The sequence below is a fragment of the Alosa sapidissima genome, chromosome 8, assembly GCF_018492685.1.
Source record: "Alosa sapidissima isolate fAloSap1 chromosome 8, fAloSap1.pri, whole genome shotgun sequence".
Lineage (NCBI taxonomy): Eukaryota > Metazoa > Chordata > Actinopteri > Clupeiformes > Clupeidae > Alosa > Alosa sapidissima.
In genome coordinates this window covers 23289393-23317231 of record NC_055964.1, presented here as the reverse complement: position 1 = coordinate 23317231, position 27839 = coordinate 23289393, and the positions used below count along the sequence as shown (strand labels likewise).

The 27839-nt window shown below is 42.9% G+C and overlaps 1 protein-coding gene across 1 annotated transcript; it reads left to right on the top strand.

The window, feature by feature from the left end:
- Nucleotides 1–1111: 1111 nt before the first annotated feature.
- atp8b5a (ATPase phospholipid transporting 8B5a) lies at nt 1112–26416 on the top strand. Its single transcript, XM_042101464.1, has 28 exons — nt 1112–1727; nt 8533–8607; nt 9007–9065; nt 10190–10303; nt 11336–11434; nt 12932–12993; nt 13241–13313; nt 13506–13576; nt 14193–14275; nt 14580–14738; nt 15741–15829; nt 15966–16159; nt 16612–16820; nt 17044–17087; nt 17172–17337; nt 17527–17715; nt 17962–18077; nt 18281–18445; nt 18673–18784; nt 19478–19583; nt 20140–20275; nt 21062–21245; nt 22178–22401; nt 22631–22714; nt 22909–23154; nt 23410–23548; nt 23794–23924; nt 24332–26416. Exons 2-28 carry the CDS (start codon nt 8565–8567, stop codon nt 24650–24652), a joined length of 3618 nt encoding a protein of 1205 aa, XP_041957398.1. The 5' UTR covers nt 1112–1727; nt 8533–8564; the 3' UTR covers nt 24653–26416.
- Nucleotides 26417–27839: the final 1423 nt, after the last annotated feature.

The following is a 27839-nucleotide window of genomic DNA, read 5'->3' as shown; positions in this document are numbered from 1 at the left end:
CAGAGTGTGATTATTAACCAGCAAAACCCCCTGGCAGTTTAGCCATTCAACAACCTCTCTCTCTCTCTCTATCCCACATTACAGTCTCTCTCGGTAGGGACCTGATCAGCATTGCTAACAGGACTGGACACTACACCACAGGATCAGCTCGGGGTCACTGGAGCTTGATGAGAACCATTTAGGCCCAGACCCAGAGACAGGTATGCTATAGTTGGGTGGTGGAACCACACACAAAGGACCGCTGTATGTGTAGCAGATGTTCAGACCCACACAGCAGGATGTTTGTGGGTACACCGCTGTAGGTAATGGTTTACGGGCCAGTGTGCTGTGGTGAGTTAGTTGTGTTTATTTATTTATTTATTTTTTATTTCAGTACTATATTGGCGAACGTTAGAGGGCTGGGAGTTCAGAAAATCTAGTTTTCCTTAACTGTAAGAGCTTCAAACCTTTCTCTGTAAAAAAAGACAAGTTTAAAAGAATGTTAAAAATAAACTTTTCTGCCATGTGTATATGGGAAAATACGCCCACAGAACATATAAACAAAGTTTGCCAATTTTACTAACAGTGAGATGTTTTGGATTTAAGAGTAAAGATAACAGCTGTCACACTCTGGAACACTTCTCCTTGGATAAGATATAGAGAGTATGGCAACCTTTTGTAAACAGAGAAACATTCAACACATGTCTGCTCACAGAAGTCAACAGGGACCCGAGATTCAGATATCAGTGTGATATTTGTGAAGCTGACACACTATTTGAAGTGTCAGAATGCGCTTGTGTCTGAGTGAGTGTCTTCCGGGACAAAGGAATTTGTCTAAAATTCCTCTTGGGGGGGGGGGGGGCAGTGATTGTAGACCACTGTGATTTGTTGTTAATGACATAATACACATTGTGCATTGTGTGTGTGTGTGTGTGTATGTGTGTGTGTGTGCGTGTGCGTGTGCGTGTGCGTGTGCGTGTGCGTGTGTGCGTGTGCGTGTGTGTGTGTTTGTTGTTTTCAGTAATATAGGATAACGGACAGCAGGAGTGAGTGTGAGTTGTTTCAATTCAGACCCATGTTGGAGAAAAGCGTAGAGAGAAAAAAAAAGAGAAAAGAGCCTTGTTTCCTTTTTTGGTGAGCAGGAAATTGATACTTTAGAGCAGCGAGGGAGAGAGTGGGGGAGACGAGAGAGAGAGAATTTCTCCCTCCGACTGAACAAAGGACCAGTAAGTAGAAGCAGAAGAAAGGAGGAGAGTCCAACACCGTCCAGCGAGAAACAGAGAGTCTGAGGGGTAAAGAGGGACACCAGAGAGAGTAGAAAGAGTTTGAGTGAGAGAGTGTTGAGTGGGTCAGAAAAGAAAGGAGAAAGAAAGAGAGGAGAGAGAGAAAGAGAAAGAGAGAGAGAGTGTGTGAGTAGGGTCCCGCCCCATTCCGTTGTTTATCATGAGTGAGTGAGTGAGTGAGTTTGAGTGCATGCCAAGTCCACCTCTACAGCCCAGCATGAGAGAAGGACAGTAGTAGAGGGAGAGAGAAAGAGAGAGGGACATTGAAGAGAGTGTGTGAGAAGAGAAGAAGAAGAGAGAGAGAGAGAGAGAGAGAGAGAGAGAGAGAGAGGGAGAGAGAGAATGAGAGAGGAGGGCACGGAGCAGGAGAGGAGGAAGCGCTGGTGATTTGCCTCAGAGGACCGGCGGTAGATCAGCAGAGGGCACACCGCGCTGCCCAGGGGAGAGTGGACACGCCGCCAGAGGGTAGGAGCCAATCATCAATCTCAGAGTGGATGGCAGAATGTTTATGTTGCGTGTGTGTGTGTGTGTGTGTGTGTGTGTGTGTGTGTGTGTGTGCATGTGCGTGTGTGTGTGCTTGTGCGCATGTGGGCACGCCCGTATATGTTACTGTACGTGTTTGTATGTGTATGTGTGTGTGTGTCAATCACCAATCTCAGATCTGATGGTAGAAAGGGGCCAAGGTCAAGTATGGGAGAGGGGCAGGGGAGACAGTTTGGACAGGGAGGAGTTTGGGGGTGGGCTACAAAAGTCAAGGGGAAGAGTAGTAGTGTAAAGTAGTAGTGTGTGTGTTTTTGTGTTGCATGTTTGAGTGTGTGTGTGTGTGTGTATACTGTGTATCTCTGTGTGTGTTTGTGTGTGTGTGTGTGTGTGTATCTGTGTGTGTGTGTGTGTTCCGCGACCCCCACCTCCACCTCTTACCCCTCTCTTCTGGAGGCTGTTTAAAGGCCAGGGTGGAAAAAGTGAAAGTTTGGTCTGGAGGGTTTGCTGTAAGGGGATCATATTTCTAGGGGCATGCAAGCAAGATTTGGGGAAAAGTTAGAACCAACCCAATACATTACCAGACTTATTGACGGTGACAAACTCAAGAGTTACTGACTGTGTTCGCATTCTTCACTCTTTTCACTGCATTTTAGAGATGTTTTGTTAGTGTAGAATGTGCTTACGTTCACTTTTTAGCAATGAAAAACAGCATCCATTTACAGTACATTTAATGGAGTATTCAGTTGCTATGAAGCAATTGTGCGTAAAAGCTTGTGGAGAAGCATGGAATTCATATAAAGTGTTACTTTCCAGTGTTTTGTCTTGACTTCTCTATAGCTAAGGTTTGAGCTCAGATGTTTATGTGTGATGAAGGTCCTTTGTAATGAAGGATGACCTTCACATGTTCTGGTGTCTCTCAAATGACCCCAAACTCCATGACTGACTGCCACCCCACCACTAACATATAAATTATGTAACATCTGTACACAGGGTTGTGACCATGATGGATTCAGTTTTATAATTTACCAACCAACTATTGTTTATGAATGAATAATTCAGCGGCCAATCAAAACGACATGGGTTTATGGGTAAAGTGAGAGGACTGCCATCCAGGCTGGAGATATGCGGAGCTGACTTTCTAAAGATCACCTTAATTATTCAACGGTCAGTCCCTGGCGGGTACTTTCCGAGCATCTCTTTTCTGATTTCAGATGTTTTTTCTTTCGTGCCCCACTTTGAATACGGAAAAAGCTAAGTTTAAAAATAGACGGATAGGGTTGTCACGACTGGCCCTCAATTTCCTGCATTACTGTAGGTCCAGTCCAGGGATGTGCTTGTGTTAAACAGATTAACGTCAGTGGAGCCGAGTCCTCCGCTGCCTCTGCGCACTGCCTGCTGGGAGGGGTGGGCCATCACAGGGGGGACAGGCTGAGGTGGGCCTGGACTGGACATGCTGCCCGTAAGCAGCGCTCGTAAAAAATCCAGATGCTGGGCACTGGGTGGCTGCCATCTTTCCCAACACTCAAACGGACTGCCACCACACCCTGTCTGATGAAACTGCGGAGCAAGCAGCAGCCGTGTGAGTGAGGCACTCGTTTTGGTTCTTCTTTAAGGTCAGTGAATGGAACAAGACCATGATGGAGACCAACGTCACGTTGGCAACGTGTGAGCTCCATTGAGAGGGATTACAGATGAACACATATTGAAAGACCTGTATCTGCATACAGACATGTGGAGATGTGTTGCACTTCACACTGACAGACCGCACCGTAAGGTCAGAGAGACTACTGACCGACTGAGGAGCCAGAATGGCAAGATTCATGATTTTATTAAAATCCCTATTAGCTGATAATGAACATCAACCTACTCTTCATGGGGTCCGTTAAGTGCTTCAGTTCCTCTTTTCCTCATGGGAATGCATGCTCTGTCCACTGAAGGCCTGCACTTGGTGGTCAGACAGAGGGTAGCCAGTTCCTCTTCCCCCTCACTCCCGTCTTTTCATTCGTCTGTTTGTCGTTTCGATGTTATTTACAAACAGACTTCTCAGGAAGAGCTATGGCACTAATGAACACCACATCCTGCTCATGGCCTCCCTCTGATGTTACAGTATGTCCACAATAACAATGGGCAGTATCGTCTCCACACCAGTCAGATTTAAGAATAGCCTAACTGTCTGACTAGGCAACTCATATTCTCGTCGATATTGAGTTGATCAGCCAAGTCATCTTCTCTCTGTGAAGGATGTGTTTGCGTGTCCAGGGGTAGTGTTTCTGGCCATGAGAACAATACTTTTGTCAATGAGCTGTCAACATGCATTCACTGATGGTTCAACAGCATTTCCCTTCGACATTTTTTTAAATTGAACCACCGCGATCAAGCGATGGAAGGTCCCAAATCCCTAAGTATTTGTGACTGACCAGATTATTTCCAAAATGAGGTATTCTTTTATGTTTCACCACTTCACGTGAATATTGAATATTGTTTTTAAATTTCTGTGCTTTTGCAGTTGGTCCCAACGTAATTGTTTTTCCTTTCCTCTGAATGGCAACCCCTCTCTCTCGACAACTTCCATGTATTGTTGCCAATCAGCAGTCCATCATCCTGTAATGGTCTTAGTCGTTTTCACAGAGTTTCTCCCCACTCTGGCTGTAGGGCGATAGCATCACATTTGTAAGGTTTAGCAAATGGCTGCATCAAAAGCATTTTAAAGCCTCGCGGATCACAAACCCATGATATGGCAGCTCCCACAACAATGAACTTTTGATCTTTCTTTGCCAGTTTGTAAGTTCAAATTCACGTCAGCTAAAAACCATATGCAGCGAAGCAACATTATGGGTACATGAACTATGGATTTTTTGCCTGCAGCCTTCTCTTTGGGAAAAATGTCCGAGGTAAATATTCCCTGTAAGTGTTGTATTTTGCTAAGCAACTCACTTCTGGGCTTTATGTGAGTCCTAATGACATTATGTTTTAAACAATGGGGACTTTTTCATTCATACATACCAATTGAGCCTGTATGTGGTCTTAATTGTGGTATTGTAATGTTGAAGCAATCACACACTAAGTGGGAAAAAATTACCATGTGTTCATCTTGTGGCTTCAATATACTGTCTGTTTATGAAAAGCGGACTGTTTTGACCGGTCAGCCCTCATGACGCAGACATGCGTCTATGACAAACATTAAATCCTCCTCCACCTTATGTATGTGGACACGCATGGTCTTCCTCTGTGTGACAGTGGCCAGAGAGAGCATGGCTCTTGGCTCACAGAACTAATGTCATTACCTCCCCCAGGGTTGCTCAAGTGTGTGTGGCTACACACCACTGCTTAGGCCAGCCTCTGACAGACACCCTACATCAACCAGTCATTATGTCTCTGGCTTATGTCATTACCTAGCCTAGAAATCTAGACATTTGCTGCCAGGGCTAGTCATTACCCACAGCACTACTGAAAAACAGAAATCCCCAGTGGGCTTGCCAGAAATGTGGACTCACTCGTCCATGTAGTCCCCTTCCACACCAAACTCCACTTCACCATCGGTCTTAATTTCCCATCATTGCACAACATTTAGGTTAACACTTTTAGAAAAATAACGTTTATGTTTTTTACGGTTTTTAAAAATGCCGCAATAATCCCTTGGGCAGCATAGGCCTACACACCAGGCACCAAATAAACAGGCCATGCCAGTGGAGCCATGCAAAACACGGTGGGAAAAAACTACTGTGGATGTAAGACTGATTATTGCTGCAGATGTACTTCATGTTCCGAGTCATTGGAGGCACTCATAGTGAACTACTGCCAGACTAGTTCTCCTTGGAGCCCTCAACCCCTCAAACCACCCCTCCCCGCAGAGTCCCCACACTTAGATGCCAACACCAGGAAGACTTCAGCCTCCAGAGCCTTGCTCGTGTTTCAACATGTCAGGAAGGAGGTTTAAAGAAAAGGCAGGCTTTTCCCCCATGAAAACAACAGCTATGTATGAGTCATGTAGCTGCTAGCTAGGCACTATCTCTGAAGGAGAAGCAGCTGTTATTTTCCCAGGATTCACCCAAGGTATGTAAGTGTAGACAGTGGTGACTGGCTGTAAATACATGAATCTTTTGAAACGTGTTCAAGTGAGTTTTAGAGAGTCAGCCTGTTGTTGGTGAAGCAATGAGTTCTTTTTATGGTAGTAGTTATGGTGGTATGTGTGGGTTTAGTCTTATTTCCTCTATTTCTCCCCTAAGGGGTCAGAATCTGTGTGTGGGTGGGGGTAGGGTAAAGGGAGGTACACTGTAAAAAATAACACAACATCTTACTGCAGTAACACAAGTATACTTTACTTACTATAGGCTGACCTAGTGTTCTTACTAGAGTAACATTAGTAATGCAACAATGGGGTCTAAAACTTGAGATACACGAGTAAGCTTCACAACTCAGACCTGAGTGGACTCACGCAGTGCACTGTTTTTGCGAATGACATACATCGACGTTCCCTGGGCTTGTAACACTGATCAACCACACACCACCTTCTTCTTTCTGTCCAAATCCACACCCTTCCTCCATCTTTCTTTTCTTCCTCTTTATTTGTTTGCTTTTTTCCCCCCCCAAACCCTTTTATCACTTTCAAATCCTTTTTGTGCTGCCATCTCTTCTCAGAGAGTCACTGTCTCTGTGAATGACTCGCAGCCCTGTCACTCGGACAGCTTACACCAAGGTTGTGGAGGCAGCAGCAGTCCTCACTGACACCCACTTTCCACAGCTATCACTGCATCATGCATTCTTGCACATTAACTCACTGCTTCACTCCTCAGTTATGCCGGTATATATACTGTACATATTACATACATTACATACATGAAAATCCATATTGCTATGTATATGTTTCATTTTATCTTTGGTAAACTGGCTGTATGTTAGACCCCTTGTTTATTTCAGCTGATCACACATCACACCTCCAACAGTGCTCATTAAGTACCATCTAAAATGTGGAGTGAGGGATTTAGCTAGAGCTTTTAAAAAAAACGCTGAGAGCTTTTCCTGTTCATCAGACTCACGACTGTGTGGCTTGTGTGGGAGACCTCCATTCATGTGGCACACACAGATGTGGCTATGTCTCAGTCAACTAAAACAAACAGGCTGTTCTGAAGGCCGTCTCAGACATAGGTCACAGCCGTAAATTCCCCAGCATGCTGTTGGCTGACAGCTTAAAGCCCTCAGTGTGACTGGAGAGGGGGCTAGATAGTGACTTTTTCTCCTGGAGAGGTGACCAAGAGAAGCTCTGTTTGAGGTGTGTGTGTGTGTGTGTTTTCTTTTTTTTACTGTTTGCTCCAACCCCCTGCACGTTCTCAAACACACACACACACACACACACACACACAACACATGTCGCAGTTATAAATAGACACAGAGGTGAAGTCACTGTGGATTCCCTGCCAGATGGGTGTGCTGAAAACTGCTGTTTCCTGCCTTGCTATTATCAATAGCACCTCCCATAGCTCAGTGTATCACATCACCAATCTCTCTTTTACATTCTCCTCAGCAGGCCTCATGGATTGCACTTTCTGTGTTTGTGTGTGTGTGTGTGTGTGTGTGTGTGTGTGTGTGTGTGTGTGTGTGTGTGTGTGTGTGTGTGTGTGTGTGTGTGTGTGTGCCAGCAGCTAGCTAACTAATATGTCTGTGTGTGTGTGTGTGTGTGTGACAGAAAGAGTGAGAGAGAGAGTGATATGAGAAAGAGAGAGAGAAACACAGAGAGAGAAAGAGAGTATGTCTGTGTTTTTGCATGTAAACAAGCCTGTTTAGGTACGTCATGCTGAGTCTACTGGTACCATCAGACTTGTAAACATTTACAAATGGCAATTTACCACTGCAAGAGGCTGCAGTGCATTCATGCTGCATTGGGGAATTAGATAAACTGATTCATTCTCACCAGTGCTGATAATCTCCCTGGAGTGCTGTTAGAGTCGTGTGCTTGATGTCACACAGACTGGGCTTGAAGGTTTGCCCTTTAGGAAGTGTCTGCTTTCTAAGGGCGTCCCACGAATGACTTAACACTTTCCAAGATGCAGTGCACTTCAACCAGCCTCCACCCAGCCTTCACTGACATCTAATTCAGTCGGTCTTTGTTTTTGTGTTAATTGTTTGTGGGAAAAGACAGTGGCAGCTGTAATGTGTGATAAGTGTCATGGACCACTGATGTAGCTATAATGGAATGTTGATAATGTGATTAGTGTCGTGTTTTACGCTTTGTTTTTTTCTATTTGACAATTTTTTGTGAGTGTTATGCCATTTTAGTTTGCTGGTCGAAGCTAAACCCATTTACTGATAAAGATGGTGACCCTGTGCTACCAGCGTTTGACAGGCTTTGGATAAGATCGATGAAGGAAGTGAAATTGTTTTGAGTATTGTGAAACGTGTGGGCTCATTAAAAGATTTAAAACTCTGACATCAATTATGTTACATAGAAGATAAACTAAGGAAAATAGCTGGCTAACTGAATATAAATGTTTCTATAGAGGCTCAGAATGCATTATATGCCATTAATACAATTAAATCAAATATTGAAACACAATAGGTATTAATCCAATCTTATATTGATCTGCTGAAGTGATAAAAATGATGTACGTACATTATTTCCACCTCTGCTGAATGGTTATGAGCCTCGGTATGCTTACTGTACCCTGTGAATACCCTGGGGAATGTCAGAAGACTGATGGGGCTTTAGTAATGACTGTGTAAGTGGTTTCTATAATGGTCTGTTTCCAGCACAGCGGTGCACTTCTCATCTTTGATGTCTTTTCTTTTACAGATGCAGTGAGTAAATGAGTGCAAAGTGCAGCCATGTCGTTCTTTGGCCTGGATTGTGTGAGGAAGAGAGAAAGAGGTAAGGACAGAGGAGGTGTTTCTTTCTCCTCCCCTCTCCTCTCAGCTCTCTGTGTGTTTCTTTCTCCTCCCCTCTCCTCTCAGCTCTCTGTGTGTTTCTTTCTCCTCCCCTCTCTTCTCAGCTCTCTGTGTGTTTCTATCGTCCTCATTTGGACAGTGTTTCACCATTTTCTGTATTTCCTTTCAGTGTAACATAAGTATAGGTGTGTTGGGCAATCCAATAGGTACATGTGTTCCTAAAGCAACTCTGAAATATAAGTCACTTAATTCCAAACAATGATTAATATACTTTCATTTAGCTATTGATGTTTTAGAAAATATCATATGAAACTACATTTCTCCTTGTAATAGTTGACATGGATATGATATGATTTTTAACTGAGCTTTTGATGTGTTTCAGAGGAGGAAAGAAGATTGAAAGCCAACGACAGAGATTACAACCTGTCCTTTAAGTATGCGGTGCGTTCAAAAGATCACAACCTGTCCTTTAAGTACGCAGTGATTTCTGCACTGCAAGGCTGTCTTTTCCTTGATGTAAACCAGACACATACACATACACTACTCTGCATTCCTGCATACACATACACACTGACAGTACACACACACACACACACACACACACACACACACACACACACACACACACACACACTGTGATATGAAGGTGTCCTTGCTGTAAGGCCATGTGTCTGCATATGTCTTTCTGCAAGAATCAGAATAAAACATAGGTCATCTCATAACTATACATAATTGAGTATATATTATATACTGGTAGTCAAAGGTTATGCAGTCAAAAAAGACCAGTCAAGAGAGTTTCTGAGCAATAGCATGCACTCATGTACTATATGTAGCCAAAGCACTTCTGAGCTGTAAATGTTTGACATTTTTCTTATACACTAAGGCTTAGACATATGGAGAGATGAGGCAGTTCCATTTTTTATCTGTTATATTCTTACCTCTGCCAAAGAGGTTATGGTTTTTATTTTGTTGTTTTTTGTAGGTTTAATTGTCTGTTGGCCCGATTACATAAACACTACTAGGCTGATTTTCATGACACTTGGTGAAGTGGTGTAGTAAGATGGGCCAAAGGACAAATCATTATTTATTAGAAAGGATCCAGAACAAACGAGAGATCCAGGATTTTATTTCACTTTTTCTAGTTTTGTGAGATATGACGTCTTCCATCTCCGAGTGCCCTTCTAGTTCACTAATGTGATTAGATTGATTAAGTTCTCTATTTCTGTTTTAGTACAGCTCAATATTTTAAACTACTGTCTTTTTTCTCTCTCTCTCCCTCTCTCTCTCTCTTTCTCTCTCTCTCACACACACACACACACACACACACACACACACACACACACACACACACAGAGACTCTCCTTATTCTCCACTTGTTGAGGTTTCTGATGAACTTCCTTGTTCTGTGTCGGGAAACAAGAGAAATATTGAAATATTATACTTATTTGGTTAAATATTTATATCCAGTGGATATATTTTACAGACACGGATGCATTTTTTATTGCAATGATTAAATATTGTACACTAAACGTTGATTAATATTTAATTTCTCCTCCCTACCTCAGACCAATGCCATCAAGACCTCAAAGTATAACGCCATCACCTTTCTGCCTCTCAACCTCTTTGAGCAGTTCCAAAGGATAGCCAACGCCTACTTTCTGTTCTTACTCGTTCTACAGGTGAGTTACTGGTAACATCAACACAGTCTTTTCTCATTTATATAATGTGTCCTCTAACAAGACATCTTCTGGGAATTTCAATTTGCTTTTGCTTTTGCTTTGTCTCGCAGGGAACTAGTGGGGTAGGACGAGACAGATATACCATGGTCAGAGTCAATACAAATACAATATTTGTAGGGTATTAAGGGTTTTGATATGGGGGGAATCAGAGTTTATCCTCTCACCAATTCAGTTTGCAGTTGCAGTTTTTGGTGGAAGATTGTTGACATTTGAGCTCCACGGCGAATCAAATGAAACCCCTCCCTTACGTGATTGGCTGGAATTGTTTATGGCTCGGTCCAAGCCCCTGTGTTTGTTTCCCATGTGCAGCGCCAGAACTGTGTACCAACACCACCAGTTTATTTGAGCAGAGAGCTAGAGTAGCCACAATTCACTTAACAGGACAAAGGGTACATTGAATTAGAATGGCGGGCTCGGTCTGCACCTCTAAGTCCGTTTCTCTGTGTCCTATTCTTACCTTGGGTTTGGTATGGTGCCCAACCGACCTTGGCGGTGTTACGTAGCTGCATTGTTGTGCTATGACCATTGTTACTGTGTGAGTTCCCACATGAGAGTTTAGCTGTGAGAGTTTAATGATACCTGTAGCACAACAGACCTTCGAGATTACAGGTTTCTTCCCCGATCTTTCACTTTTGAGTAGCAGTAAACACATTTCTGAAAGCTAAACTCATTTCAAGAAGCTCAGTGGTAACTAGGCACCATGTGAGAAGAGAGAAATGGAGTCAGGCTTGAAGGAAGTGAGAGTGTTACTTCAGGATGTTGCTTTATGGGTCCCTTATAAATTCACAGTCAGTGGTATTGATGTCATAGGGTAAATATGACCTCTTTCAACTGCCTTGTTTTGCACCATGTGAAACAGAAGTGAAATGTTTTATAACAGCAAAGATTCTATAGTTAACTTTATCAACCGTCTCTGGTAACAGTGCTTCTTTTTCACCTGTTGCTTCCCATATGCATGCCTGTTTTCCTCAGGTGATTCCTGCCATCTCGTCACTATCATGGTTCACCACCGTGGTGCCCCTGATCCTAGTGCTGTTTGTGACAGCAGCCAAAGATGCTATAGATGACATTGTGAGTACCTGTGCAGTTGAATTGGGAATTGTAGGTCGGGCTCATTTTTGAGTGCTCAGTGTTCAGCCAGAAGCCTGAGAGCTTGGGAACGATCCATGCCTCCTGCTAGCAGTTGAGTAATGATAAGTTATGATCTGGGTGACATTTGGTGAAGTGTTTTTTTTTTGACTGACAAACTACGACGTTCCACAAGCACATCTCCATGAAGTGCAGTATGGCACTGTGGATGATGACATTTTTGTTTAGAAATAGTTGTTTTTGTCATTCCCATGCTACTGTTTAGTCTCTCAACAATGTCTTCTTCTTGTCTACTGTTTCTGTGTTCATGCTTTTGTGTCTTTTCCCCCAGCTCTCTCTCTCTCTCTCTCTCTCTCTCTGTATCTACTCCTGTTTTAGTTGTTTGCATAGAGATAGGATTGGGAGAGTTGTGGCAGAGGGGCACTAGAGAGCCTGTAATAAGACACAACAAACTATTCTCAGATATCTGTTTTATTATTCTCAGAGTTTTATTTGGCATCAAGTCTTTGTTGTCACCAGGGTCTTTGTGGCTATTTAAATTAGTATTAGATAATCTTATTTTAGTTCAGAAATTGAGTTTGGTTATCAGATTGTGGACAGTTTTAACCCCATTGTGCTAGTTTATTTTCTCCTTTTGCTTTTGCCACACAGTCAAAACAAAATAGTGCGGTAGTAATGGAGCATGCCACACACTCAAACTCACACTCAAAAAATATAATGCGGTAATAGTAATGTGAATACAGAATAATGTGAATAATGTGATTTTTTATAGCATAGTTATCGAAAATTTATGTTTATACTTTCACATTATAGCTTAAAATGCTAAATCCCTGTTTAATGTGGTTGTGGAACATTAAATTTGACAAATGGTAAATCTTTGCTAATATCTACACCCATCTGACACAACACACATCTGTTTTTAAATGGCACATCGAAAATGTATATTACTTTCACATTATAGCTTAAAATGCATGCTAAATCCCTGTTTAATGTGGTTGTGGAACATTAAATTTGACAAATGGTAAATCTTTGCTAATATCTACACCCATCTGACACAACACACATCTGTTTTTAAACGGCACATCTGTGCATTTGGGAAAGGTCAGTGCTGTGAGCATCATGGAAAGATTAGGGAGAGGTAGAGGGTTGTTCCCTGAGACAGAAGCAGTCTTCCCTGCGCAGCAGCACACAAGCACAAGGGTCTTATTGTGCCTGCGTCTGGGCCTGGGGTGTGGTCTCACGGTCCTGGAAATGAACCAGTTCCAAACACACACTGTGTAGGGGTTTTCACCTTCTCTGGCACATGTTTGTGGAAACATGTCTGCCAGCATTGCATGGGAGTGCGGCTGTGTTTTCATTGAGAATACCTTTGACGTTTTTGGAGAAAACAACTGTTATTTCTTGAAGTGCTTGCAGAGTGTGTGAGTGTGGTGTTGTTTTGTGCCTGTGTGGTTAAAAACTGTATCTGATCTTCCTCAGAATCGCCACAGAAGTGACAAGAAAGTGAACAACCGTAAAGTCCAAGTTCTCATCAATGGAGAGTAAGTTTGCACTATGCTCTCCTGTGGCCTGTGTAATGGCTTTCCCCCCAATCCTTCATAGTTTAAATATAGCTTGCAACAATGTGTTTTTAGGCTGTTGTTTGTAGTATTTCAGTGTGTGGTTTGTGGCTGAGTTTGTCAACACATTGTTATTTACACATCTGTGTCATGTCCAGTGAACTGTTTAATTATCTGTCATCTAACTGTTATCTTCCCTAATCATCCTTCTCTTTCCTTCTCTCCAAAGACTCCGTAGTGAAAAATGGTTGGATGTGCAAGTGGGAGACATTATCAAACTAGAAAACAACCAGTTTGTGACGGTAAGATATACTAAGAGTTCCTCTGACAGGATGCATGATCTGATTAATCTCTGCATCATTTCCTGTTTTAAGCAGTGATCTCAAATCATAGTGTTGGCCCTCCTTTTTGACTCCATATATGGTCATGTGTGAGGTCCTGACTCTGGTTCCTAATGTTTTTAACATGTTTGTTTCTCTCTGTGAAATTTACAGGCAGACCTGCTCCTTCTGTCAAGTAGTGAGCCTCTCAACCTGGTCTACATAGAGACTGCAGAACTAGATGGGTGTGTGTGTGTGTGTGTATTTGTGTTTGTGTGTGTGTCAGTCAGCCACCCAATATATGCGGCTGTTATTTAAGCACCACAGTGCAGGGTTATTTGTGCCTTAAAACGGCTTCAACCGGCTAGTAACGGCTTCAAACTCATTTTGAGGATGCATTGATTTATAATAGGCAGAATGTCATCTCTCTCTGCTGATGTGCACCCAAAACCACTAGTACTCTTGTTCAATGCAGGAACATGACCCTTTCGTCACATGTTGACGCATTGGGTACATGCTTCTTGGTAAATGGTTGTTATTTGGGGTAGATCAGTATGTGGTCTGTGACTGAATTTGTCAAAACGTTGTTGCTGTCATCAACATAATGTATTTGCACATCTGTGTCATATCCCAGTATAATGCAAATTGACAACAAAGTGTATGAACTGCATATTCATATTTAAAAATATTAAGTGTGCCTGTGTGTGTGTGTGTGTGTGTGTGTGTGTGTGTGTGTGTGTGTGTCTGTGTGTGTGTGTCTGTCTGTATGTCTGGGTGTTTATATGTCTGTATTTATGTGCATTGTGGTATTTGTGGATGACTGTGTTGAGTGTAATAACCATTCCACGTGTGTTTTCCTAGCGAGACTAATCTTAAGGTGAAGCAAGCTCTCACAGTCACAGGGGACATGGGAGACAGCGTGACGGCCCTGGCTGCCTTCAATGGTGATTAGTGGATGAAAACCTCATGAAAACGGGAACGGGGACAGATATTCAAGGAAGTGATAAGATTGTATTGCATGACCTAGCAGGGACTGTTGAGGATTGAGCAAGCATGGTATCATGGTTGGATTGGGTAACCATGTGTTCAGTGTGCCGCCCACCCAGACTTTAATTCACTTTTAAAGTAATCCATTGAAGTATTCGAATATGACAAATTCAAGACAACTGAGTCTTAAATTTGTCCCCCTCTGATTATGCCGATCCAAATGTTAGTTTGCATAACGCCCCTGCGTGTCACCCTGTTCAGGTGAAGTGCGCTGTGAGCCTCCCAACAACCGACTGGACCGCTTCACGGGGACTCTGAGCTTTGCAGGGCAGAAGTATCCTCTGGACAACGAGAAGGTCCTGCTGAGGGGATGCACTCTCAGGAACACTGAGTGGTGCTTTGGCCTGGTCATCTTCGGAGGTCAGCCCCATACTTACTGTTGTTTTTATTCTCCCTTTGGTCAATAGCTTTCGCCCTCTGCTGGTGGGAAGTGGTGCTACACACTGAAATCCGGCTGTTCACCGAGGCCTGTAATATGTTGCACAAAGGCTGTATTTTGTTGTAAGCCAAACATATTGTAGCTGTGACAACATCTGTGACAACAAAAAACAACTTTTTTGTTTTTTTCTCTTTCAACCGAGCAAAGTAAAAACAGAAAGTGATTAAACAAAGAAAGCTCTCAAAGTCTTCTGACTCATCTTGTGCATTTTTATTCAAATACATGTGCAGTGACATGCCCCCAATGGTAAGTGCAATCTATGGGGTCAATATGTCCAAAACAGTGTAAGCAGTTAAGCATGCAAATACAGAGGTGGTGTTGAGCCGTGCAAAACTCATTTCATGGGTGGTTGCTCTAAAATGACTCGCCTGGAATTCAAAGTGTGACCTGCAATCTGATAATTTCTGCAAGACACACCACATTAAACAAGATTGTTAGAGTCAGTTTACAGCTTCAGCACCTTAGAGCTTTGGTGCCATCACCTACTGTACATAACATTTATTCATTTAGCTTCGGTGCCATCACCTACATAACATTTACTCATTTAGCTGATTCTTTTATCCAAAGTGACTTACACATGGAATGGACACCTTCCAAAGAATGAAGTTGAATACAGTACCCTTTGCATGCTTACTGGCAAATAGCAGTAAACTATGAAATGGATCTGTTGTGATGGTATCCTGCACCCTGCTGCAAACAGTGCCATGGCTGTCTGGAGCCAGATGTGCATTGTTTGCTGTATCCTGCGTTATGTTGTATGGTATTAATTTGGCTCGGTTGTGGAAGTCCCCAACCAATAGCACAAGGAATGTCATATCTTTCCTGTGTACACTCACTGTAGTTAAAAATACAGTTTACAAACATGATTGTTTCAGACTGTTCCAGGCTCTGCCTCGAAGTAGTGCTATTTCTGTCTGTTTCAGGCCAAGAGACCAAGCTGATGCAGAACTGTGGGAAAACCACGTTCAAGAGGACCAGTATTGACCGGCTCATGAACCAACTGGTGCTCTGTGTAAGTTAACTCAGTACTCACAGGCTGTCACCTTGCTGCTCTCACCTTACATACTCTTGCTTTCTAATACATTTTGGATGAAAGGTTCAGTTAAATGAATGAAGTCTTGTTGATGTACCCAAAAATGCTGGTTTAGATCTTTGGCTTCCTAGCCATCATGTGCGCCATCCTTGCCATTGGTAACTACATCTGGGAGCTAGAGGAGGGGTCAAAGTTCACAGTGTTCCTGCCCAGAGAGGAGGGAGTGGACGCAGCCTTCTCATCCTTCCTCACATTCTGGTCTTACGTCATCATCCTCAACACGGTGGTGCCCATATCCCTCTACGTCAGGTGTGTTTGACATGACAAGCATGGGAATGTGCTGCTGCTCTAGACCAGTAGCATCCACTTAAGCAATGGTTGTGTGAATACCTAAACCCACAGAATATATTCTGGTGTTCCTCTTTACCAGTTCACTGACAAACAATTATTTGTGATGCTTATAACATCCCCAAATTATTGACACGAGTTATCAAATTGCTGTGAAAGTAGCCTAGATGATCACAATACAACTGAATAAACCAAAGCAAACTAAAACATGCTACTCACTTTTACGCGCCATCATGGTGAGATAACACAATCTAGGTTGTCTAACAAAAAAATGTGTGTGTGTGTGTGTGTATTATGTGTGTGTGTGTGTGTGTGTGTGTGTGTGTGTGTGTGTGTGTGTGTGTGTGTGTGTGTGTGTGTGTGTGTGTGTGTGTGTGTGTGGTGTGTGTGTGTGTGTGTGTGGTGTACGTTAGTGTTGAGATCATTCGCCTGGGCAACAGCTTCTTCATCGAGTGGGACCGTAAGATGTACTACGAGCGCAGCGACACTCCGGCAGAGGCGCGCACCACCACTCTGAACGAGGAGCTGGGCCAGATCAAATACATCTTCTCCGACAAGACCGGCACCCTCACCCAGAACATCATGACCTTCAACAAGTGCTCCATCAACGCCAAATCTTATGGTGAGACGACACAGACGCTGTCTCATTCACACATAGAACTCTCTCTCACACACACACACACAAGCTCTCTCTCTCTTTCACACACACACACCACACACACACACACACACACACACACACACACACCAAAATGAACAGTAACATACCCACAAAAACATACAGCTTCTGTTAACTTTTTTTATTATATGATGAAGTACAAAGTTTTCTTTATCACATGTTCCAGGTGATGTTATAGACTACTCTGGACAGAGACTGGAAATCACTGAGGTAAGGCTGCTGGAAAAGATACAACACACACTGTTTGTAGTACGTAGCCTTCGGTACTTACTTCCCCTGGCTGCCCTATTACAGGATATGGAGTCGGTGGACTTCTCGTTTAACCCGCTGGCTGACCCAAAGTTCCAGTTCTATGACCACAGCCTGGTGGAGGCGGTGAAGCTGGAGAACACTGAAGTCCACGCCTTCTTCCGCCTGCTCGCTCTATGCCACACCGTCATGGCCGAGGAGAAGAATGAGGGTGTGTACAATATATACATGTGTGTGCGTGTGTGTGTGTGTGTGTGTGTGTGTGTATGTGAGCGTGCATGTGTGTGTGTGTGTGTTGTGTGCATGTAAACTGTTCCCAGACCTGTTGTTTAATGAGTAAGTGGTTTGGCTCACAAGTCCTTAGCTTTCATGTGTTTATCATGTCCATGCCCCTCCTTAGGAGATCTGCACTATCAGGCTCAGTCACCAGATGAGGGCGCTCTCGTCACTGCTGCCCGAAACTTTGGCTTTGTGTTCCGTTCTCGAACACCGGAGTCTGTGACCATCGTAGAAATGGGCACACAGAGGGTCTACGAGCTGCTGGCCATTCTGGACTTCAACAATGTGCGCAAACGAATGTCTGTCATTGGTTAGTGTTTGGGCATCTTAGCATACTGGATCAGGTTTTTATTTTACATAAAATGTACATTACAATGTGCATGATTATATATGTGGAGTACATCAAGGACAACAGTGGTATGCATTGTATCACCATAGGTTTGCTTTTGCCTTGCTTTATGTCAAGCAAGTAAGAAAGGAGGCAATTAGTCAATCAACCAATCAACCAATCAGTCAATTGATCGATTACTCATGCTGATTGTGTTTATCTGACCAGTGAGAAGTCCTGAGGGGAAGCTGTGTCTCTACTGTAAGGGTGCTGACACCATCATCTATGAGAGGCTCCATCAGTCCTGCAGCAAGCTAATGGACGTCACCACAGAGCACCTGAACGTGAGTGGCCAACAGGGGGAGACAGTGGAGTCTAACTTATGGGCCTTCAGTGCGTGCGTGCGTGCGTGCATCGGTCCTTAATAAAGTTAAATGTGTTTGTAGGATTCCATCTTGTCCCTATCTATTCTATAATAGATCTATAGATTTATTCTAGGTCTATTCCCTATGATAAAATTACTTTTTTTCCATTTTCTGTTCTTTAGGAGTTCGCAGGGGATGGGTTGAGAACTCTAGCTTTGGCATACAAGGACTTGGATGAGGCTTATTTTAAAGAATGGAAACAGCGCCATCATGAGGCAAGCACTGCACTGGAGGACCGTGAGGAGAAACTGGACAAGCTGTCTGAGGAGATAGAGAAAGACCTGATGGTAAGTGAGAGCTCTTTTGGACAGAGTGGTGCTGCTCATTGACTCTGTTGGACTCTATTTCATTTGTTTTGCACCTACCTCTGAGCTTCACTAGTGTTGTTATGTCACAACTGAGACACAAATGTGTGTGTGTGTGCGTGTGTGTGTGTGTGTGTGTGTGTGTGTGTGTGTGTGTGTGTGTGTGTGTGTGTGTGTGTGCGTGCGTGTGTGCGGGTGTCCTTGTGTAGCTTTTAGGGGCAACGGCCATTGAGGATAAGCTGCAGGATGGAGTGGCCCACACAATAGAACAGCTGGCAAAAGCAGACATTAAGATCTGGGTCCTGACTGGCGACAAACAAGGTAACGCTGGCAGACTCTGAGCATTCTGTAAATAGAACTGAGAAATCTCTGTATATTCTTAATTGAAACCCTCAATTCAATTACGCTTAACAATAAGAGCTCAACTCCGTGGCCCTTAGATTGGAAAATCTAGTTATTTGATACATGTGAGCTGAAATGAAGTAATTGGTTTTCAAGAAAGTCTCAAGGAACACAGGAATGTTCTTGACCCATGGTTTGTGAAAAAGATAGTCCAAAAAGCAGGCAATTACTAAACACATGAACAAAACGCTAAAGTTAAAGTTGAAATTAGATTTGCTTGTAAATTCATTATAACTGTGGCACTGTGTGGAACTCTTTGATATGTCAAATGTGCTGCTATGCTAGTATGAGAAATTGGTCGCTTATTTTTATGACCAAACATTCATTATGGTTGAATTTTCTGTGTAAACAAATCCAATGAAAACTCAATTATTGTCCCTTTATGGGTAACATGACCTTTCTCTCTCTCCCTTTCTTTTTCTCTCTCTCTCTCTCCATCTGTCTTTCTCCCTTCTCACACACATTCTGTCTCCGTCTTCCTTATTTTATCATTTCTTTCTCATTCTCATTTCTCTCTCTTTCTTTTTGGCTATTTCTCTCTCTCTCTCTCTCTCTCTCTCTGCCTCTCCTATCCCCCCCCTTTCTCTCTCTCTCTCCCTCTCCATCTTCCAGAGACGGCGGAGAACATTGGTTACTCGTGTAACATGCTGCGGGAGGAGATGAATGAGGTCTTTATCGTGGCAGCGCACTCTCCAGAGGCCGTGCGAGAGGAGCTCAGGTCGGTGAGAAGAAGACTTAACACAAAAGCTGACTCAGCACTTTTTTCGTTTTTGGCTTTCGCTCACGTCTGCTTCAATTACGTGAAAAAGTACGATGAAAGCACTACCTGTCTGAGCTCAAGGGATAGTTCAAGCAGTGTTGGCTCTGTGTATTAGAACTGTAAGAATTGACAATGGGTTGTTTCATTGTTAGTCTTGCTTTGACTGGCTTTCCCAGAATGCCTTGCTTGGTTGTTTTTTTGGGGGAAGAGGAGAAATAAGATTACTTAAATATAATAAATGTTTGAGTAAATGCTAGGGAGGCAGTCTCCGTCTGAACTTGTTTATCTGTGAATTCGTCATCTAATATCAAGAACCCCTCCTGTAGATTTCAAGGTTTACACTTCACAAGTGATCCTCCCCATGGGGCATATCGCAGCAGGTTTCACCAGATCAAACTGAATGCCCGATTCAGATTCAGGGAAGGTTTTCCCTTAGTAAACACTCACTTACAGTAGGTTGTTGTGTGTCTGTTTTCAATGCTGCATTGAATTTATAAATGTTTATTCACAACAGGAAAGCAAGAACCACCATGAAGCCCGGTGCAGAAGATACGTTTGTCTCAAAAACAATTCTGGGAAACACACCTAAGATCGTCGCCGACGAAACCGTCAGTGGAGAATATGGGCTTGTCATCAATGGGCATAGTCTGGTGAGAGACAATTCAATTCCATAAGTGCGCTAACTCTTCTGTGGGTCCCCAGTTCATCTCCTTCTCTGTGGTCTCCGTGGTCCGTGTCTGTGGACTTGCCCAAAGGTGGGACACATGGGGCAAGTAGAGCGGCCATAATCCACAGAAGTTATGACACTGCCGATAGATAGATAGATAGATAGATAGATAGATAGATAGATATACTTTATTGATCCCTAGGGGAAATTCAAGGTCACAGTAGCATACAGACAACACACACACACATTCAATGACAGCAGAAAAAGTAATTAAAAGTATATTTTATATAATATGAAAAACACAACTAAACAATAAGGACTGTAGAAGATAAAGAATATACTAAATATACAAAATACAAATTATACTAAATAAAACTTAATCAAAATCAATTCTAAAAAACAGTATCCACATAGTGAGTGAATAATCAATCAGGTGCACTTGCAATGACTGATGCAGGGACTGAGCCTGTGGTTCTCAGTGCATAAGGTAAGGTGAGGTGCTCTGTGTGAATGAGTGTCATGGTGAATGCCGAGCCCTTCATCAGAAAAATATTTCTCAGTCTGGGAAAATAATCCCTGCTTATAAAATAATAAACTGCTTACTGCATATCACTGTCTGTATCTACCCCAGAGTGTTATTGCAATAGAGAATGTGGGTCTCAACTAACAGGGACCTTGCTGCTTGAAAAATAAAAAAACAGTATCAGGTAGTAGATCTTCTAAAATGCTCTGTTGTATTGGGAGTGTTGACATTTCGTATCACCTGCAGGCGTATGCCCTTGAGCCCAGCATGGAGGTGGAGTTCCTGCGAACCGCATGCATGTGCAAGACCATCATCTGCTGTCGAGTCACCCCCCTGCAGAAGGCTCAGGTGGTGGAGCTGGTCAAGAGATACAAAAGGGCAGTGACCTTGGCTATTGGAGATGGGGCCAACGACGTCAGTATGATTAAGGGTAAGGGACATGTGTGATCTACATCTGCAGGCCTGTGTGTGTGTGTGTGTGTGTGTGTGTGTGTGTGTGTGTGTGTGTGTGTGTGTGTGTGTGTCTGTGTGTGTGTGTGTGTGTGTGTGTGTCCTTCAGCAATTGAGAATCTGAAAACTATAAACGGTGACTGATAGCAGCACTGATGAGAGCAAGCTGAAATATATGCTCCTGGGTTTGTCATTTGTAATTACTTACATTTTCACAGATCGAATTTAAAAAGGAAAAAAGAATTTGATACACTAGGTCTACATTTATTTATTCTTACGTCCTCATCTAGCCTTTACCCATTTCTCACTTCTCTTCTGCTGTTTGCCTATTTTTGTGTGCTGTAATGACACAGACATTTATATTCACAATCTTGCATTAAAAAGTGCTCTCTGTAGTTGTGAGTCACCTGGAACACTCCATTAGGGTTGTGACGGCACTCTTCCATATTGGTATTTGATACAGTGTCACACATGGGACAAAATAGTAATACAAGAGAGCCGGCCTGGCCTCTTCACATCCTGTTGTTATATACAGTATAGGGCATTTTTGTATAAGTATAGTATAAGTATATATACTCTTTTGATCCTGTGAGGGAAATTTGGTCTCTGTATTTATCCCAATCCGTGAATTAGTGAAACAACTCAGCACACAGTGAAGTGAAGCACACACTAATCCCGGCGCAGTGAGCTGCCTGCAACAACAGCGGCACTCGGGGAGCAGTGAGGGGTTAGGTGCCTTGCTCAAGGGCACTTCAGCCATGCCTACTGGTCGGGGTTCGAACCGGCAACCCTCCGGTTACAAGTCCGAAGCGCTAACCAGTAGGCCACGCCTGCCCCAATTTTGAATGTTTTACATAAAAAAAATTCCACACAGCTCCTTTAAGTTCTTTTCCCTCCTATGTCTTGTTGAAGCTGCCCACATTGGCGTGGGCATCAGTGGTCAGGAGGGCATGCAGGCGGTGCTGGCGTCAGACTACTCCTTCGCCCAATTCCGCTTCCTGCAGCGCCTCCTGCTGGTCCACGGCCGCTGGTCCTACCTGCGCATGTGCAAGTTCCTGCGCTACTTCTTCTACAAGAACTTCACCTTCACCCTCGTCCACTTCTGGTACGCCTTCTTCTGCGGGTTCTCTGCCCAGGTGAGACGCCTCAAACACCATGTGAAGTTAGACAGTGTACTGTTAGCTTTGTTAATTTTTAAATTTTTGAATTTCCTTGAATTTGCCCTTGGGGATCAATAAAGTATCTATCTATCTATCTATCTATCTAAATACAAAATGTAAGCAGTTTTCTCCTTGCGGGGAGAATGAACGAGCGGTTCATTGAAATTGAGTTACTGATTATTTGCCTGATGTTCTCTATTTACAGACAGTCTATAATGAATGGTTCATCACTCTCTTTAACCTGGTGTACACTGCCCTGCCAGTCTTGGGTATGAGTCTGTTTGACCAGGTAAGAGGAAATATTGGCATGGAAGTGACATAACGCGGTGTATAACGCATCAGTGGTTCAATATCTTTAGAAAAAAAACTGTAGAAAGCACTACAATCCGAGCAAAAAGAAGCAAGTACAGAGGTAGTTGAAGATGTCACGTAAAATGAAACCATCTGACCACACCCCCTGCCTTGACTCCTCTTTGTGAGCAGGACGTGAGTGACAGCTGGAGCTTTGAGTACCCCCAGCTGTATGTGCCGGGCCAGTTGAACCTGTACTTCAGCAAGACGGCCTTCGCCAAGTGCGTGCTGCACAGCTGCTACTGCTCACTAGTGCTCTTCTTCATCCCCTACGGTGCCATGTACGACACCGTCAGGGATGACGGGAGGGACGTGGCTGACTACCAGTCCTTTGCTGTGCTGGCGCAGACGTGTCTGCTCATAGCAGTGTGCATACAGGTGTGTTTAGGTGTGTTTATTTATGGGTGTTTGTGTGTTTATTTACATGTGTGTGTGTGTGTGTGTGTGTGCTCATTAACAGACCAAAATAAACACAATAAATGAACATAGAGAAATGTCACTGTCCGTATAAATTAAAACAGATTACAAAAGCTTTGTCGAACTCATGTTAATGCTTCTGTAATTGGTTTTCATTTTGCTTGTCCTCCTGGTGTCCCACTTCACTGTCTGACACTCGCTGCCTGCCTTTACCAGCTGGGATTGGACATGTCTTACTGGACAGTGGTGAACCATGTGTTTGTCTGGGGCAGTTTAACCATGTACTTTGTGGTCACCTTTACCATGTACAGCAATGGCATGTACCTCGTCTTCACAGCGTCCTTCCCTTTTATTGGTGAGTTTGAGTTGGTCTCGCAAACTATAAAATGACATTTATTACATCTGAACAGGGTTAGTTATGTCACATGATTATATCCTGTATCTCTACCCTGATATTCGGATTTATTATCTCGGATGTATGTCTCCTAGTTTTGAAATGTACCCACAGCCATTATTAGATTAGCATCCACTCTGTTTATTTCAACCACATCCATGTGTGTGTGTGTGCGTGTGTGTGTGTGTGTGTGTCCTAATTTTCAGGTTCTGCTAGGAACTCGTTACAGCAGCTGAACGTGTGGCTGACTATCCTGCTGACGTCTATCCTGTGTGTTCTGCCTGTGCTGACCTATCGGTTCCTGCTCATCCAGCTACAGCCCACCATCAATGACCGGGTAGGACACTCTGAGGCCCAGCACACACACCAGGCATTCACTGTAAACAAATCTTGTTGCTTTCACTAGTTATGTCAATGTGTAGTGTCAAGATTACTACATATTCTGAACTCTACATATTATATCGCTTCACCCTGTCAAAGCAACAAGATGACTTGACTGGGTTATGTTGAGTGCAATCGTTTTTTTACCTAAAATACCAGTAAGTCCATAAAATATCAGTTCTAACAAAGGTGTTTCATATAGTCATAAAACATTTTTATTGCTATTACTTACTGTGGCAAGAATTGTGGACTGACACAAAGTACTGGGTTTGAATGTGAAAGTAGTGGGTTATGAACCTGAATATCCATCACATTTTCCGTATAAGTGCTGATGCTTTGGAAATGTTATTGTATGGTTCTCAGGTGCGGCTGAAAGTCCTACAGGCCAAAGCAGCTCCACCGCCTCCACGGAGGCGCACCCGCATACGGCGCACCAGCACCCGCCGCTCCGGCTACGCCTTCTCGCACGCGCAGGGCTATGGCGACCTGGTGACATCACGACGCTACCTGCACCGGCCCGCCAAGCCCCGTTCCAGCGGCTTCACCCCGACCGGTCGCTCGCTGGTCTTCAACCCCACGGGCCGCTCGGCCGGCTACAGCCCGACCGGACACAACCAGAGCCCCAAGCAGGAAGTGGAGGCCACCTCTCTCCAGATGTACCGCACCAGGGACATGTCCTTCTGACACTGAGAGCACTGTGCTCGCAACCAACAACTACAGACGCTGCTTAACAAGCAGATCCTTCTGCAGCCTCATGCATTCAGATATCTCTATGGCATTCAGAACACACTATGTATGGTGCACATGCGCTACAGTACAATCAGTACATCATTGTTGAGTGCATTGTTGAGTGCAAAGGTGTGGACAGTGAATGACGTATGGAGAATGGGAGAATCATATTGTACTGAATATACTACTTTGCATTTTTAGAATGGCACGCATCACTACCAGGAACCAAACACTTCCTCTGTTGTGGGGAAGAATACCAGACACAGTGCCTAGTTGGGCTGAGAAATTAAACATCCCATGATGCTGTAAGACCAGTTAGCAGACTGGAGAAAAGCATGATCCCAGTCCGTAGCTGCACCAGACTCCTTACTTGAATGCGGCTCACCTGCGTTTCAGGTATCACCGGAACACTACTGTCAGTGAGGACGTAGACATGGAGGCATGATGACCACTGCCATTGTATTTAGCATTTGGCACATGTTTAAATTTCTCAGCAAAGTAGCTGTGGCCTGGAAATATTGACCTGCCTTCAGCTGAAAGTGAGGACAACAAACTATTGATATATATATATATATATATATAGAGAGAGAGAGAGAGAGAGAGATATATATAAATCTGATCAGGTCATACCTTTTTAATTCCACTTTTGTTGAGATGGCACACTCATACAAACCACTTACATAAGGGTGTAGGCCTACGCCTCAAATAAAAAATTTTAATGGGTGATCAGCTGGCTTTTTTAACAAACAAACTCCAAAGAACAGACCTCAGAATGTAATGTTTATTTTGAAGTGACCACACACTTCATTTTTTACCATAAGGGAGTTTGCTAGAACATATGATGCAGTGTGGTCACAGTATATGTTGTTTACCACAGTGTATTCTGATTATCTCTATGTTGTCTACTGGTGCTGTATGTGGCCTGACTGGGACTAGCTGGTAGCCAGTATGTAGGCCTAAGGTTTGGTTGGCATAATGAAATACTAAGTGTTTAAATGTCACAAACAGTAATTTTTATAAGACCAAATTTATAAGACCAAATTTAACATACTTCTTGGCAAAACAAGAATTTTATAATAACTAAAATCAGGCTGTAGTGAAGCCCTTTTATGTATCAAGCACTTCTTTCATGTCAGCTTAGTACAATGGAAATACTGGTCAACTCAACTTCAGCATAGATATTTCATCAGCTTAGTACAATGAAAATACTGGTCAACTCAACTTCAGCATAGGTATTTCATCAAGGTTTCACCCACATGTAGCATCTCAGCCACTATGATACGCAATCCTGTTAACTAATAAAAGGGTCAAACACACTTGCTTCTCCTCCAAACCCTAGGACAGTTTCCATACACTAAAAGAGACCACTCTCAGCACTACATTTCTGTCTGAGAATGATTCTTTCTAGTATTGTATAGCACCCCTAGTGTATTGCTAGCCTCGTAAACCATACCCTTGACTCTTCTTTGGCAAAGTGAAGCAAACTGAAATTGAGTGGAAGTACGTAAACGGGCGGAGCCAGGCTAGTGTATCGCAGCCCTTGTAAGAATTGAGTAGAAAGAGGGATAAAAATCATCTCTTGGTGTCACAATGAAAACAATAAGGAAAGATCCAGCCATGATGTTGTTAAAAATATTGATTTCTTCATGATGTTTTATTTCTTTTCAGAATAAATGAACTTCCTTTGAAGGTTGGATTTTTAGGGGTCCAAGCAGTGAAGCTATTGGATCCTTATTGTTTTTCTTCTGATTCTTCCTCATTATTATTTTTCAGCAGCAAAACACATAAAACATGAAACATACAGACACCAATTTTTCATCGTAGGTCCCAAATCTGTGTATGATCTCACAAAACTCAAATTTACTGAAATTACATTTTTGCTCATATCTCAGGAATTTTTAAAACATTCTTCCTTGAGAGCTATCACATCTAACCCAATTGTCCCCAAAAAACTTGAAAGTGAAACTAATCAATCTCCTCCAAAGCTGTTCATCTGAATCTCTCGTAATTTGGCACAAATCACCTACAGACCATGTTGACAAAAATGATTTTTGATTGGAAACATACACACACATTAATCAAGTTTAAAGGCGTGGCCCATTATGGTTATATATATTGCCTAATGCCTATAATCTCCTTGGTCCAATCTTATCCAAACTTGGTACAAACAATCATCCATAGGGGGCGTTAAAACTGCCACGTGTCAATATCTCAATATTAACACAAATATTAAAGGAATTATCCGGAGTAAAATGCACTTTAGATAAATTTACGGATGATTGGGAGTACATACGTTGAGTTGACATCAAAATCATGTAATTCGGATGTGTTTTGAGAAAGTTCGATTTTACCGTTTTTAGTCAAAACTACAAAACGCTATTTTTATACCTCTTCTACAGTTCCAAACAACATTACACTTACGTGGTAGTGAGTAGAGGGTCCCTAAAGCCAAACCGAAGTATCCCGAGGTCTTTATGTGGTCAGATAGAGAGTCCAGAATGAATTTCATCAAGCCAGTACCTTTCCGGAAATGTTGCCATCTTTGCTGCCGTCTTTAGGAGTCGATTGCCGAAATTCACAATTTCGTCGCCGTTTAAAAAAAAAAAAAAAAAACATAGTCCAGTCCATACAACTTCATTTCAATTTCAAAAGAAATACTGGACTGTTTTTTTTTTTTTTTTTTTTTAAACGGCGACGAAATTGTGCATTTCCAGAGCGTGTTACTCCACACTTGGCATTAGGGACCCTCTACTCACTACCACGTAAGTGTAATGTTGTTTGGAACTGTAGAAGAGGTATAAAAATAGCGTTTTGTAGCGGCGAAATAATATGCCCTTCTTCCACTTCCACGCTAACGAGTTTTGACTAAAAACGGTAAAATCGAACTTTCTCAAAACACATCCGAATGACATGATTTTAATGTCAACTCAACGTGTGTACTCCCAGAGAAAGAGATGAGGATGCTAAGGTCTGTCAAAGGCTTCTGAGGCAGAGGTGTGCATCCATGCTCTGAATCCATGTTTTCAGTCATGACTATCACATTTATTGTATTCATTTATAGATTTACGACACTGCATTTTCAGACTAGACACTAGCCTTGAACAGGATATGTATTTCAGAGATACCAAGTTGTTTTAAATAG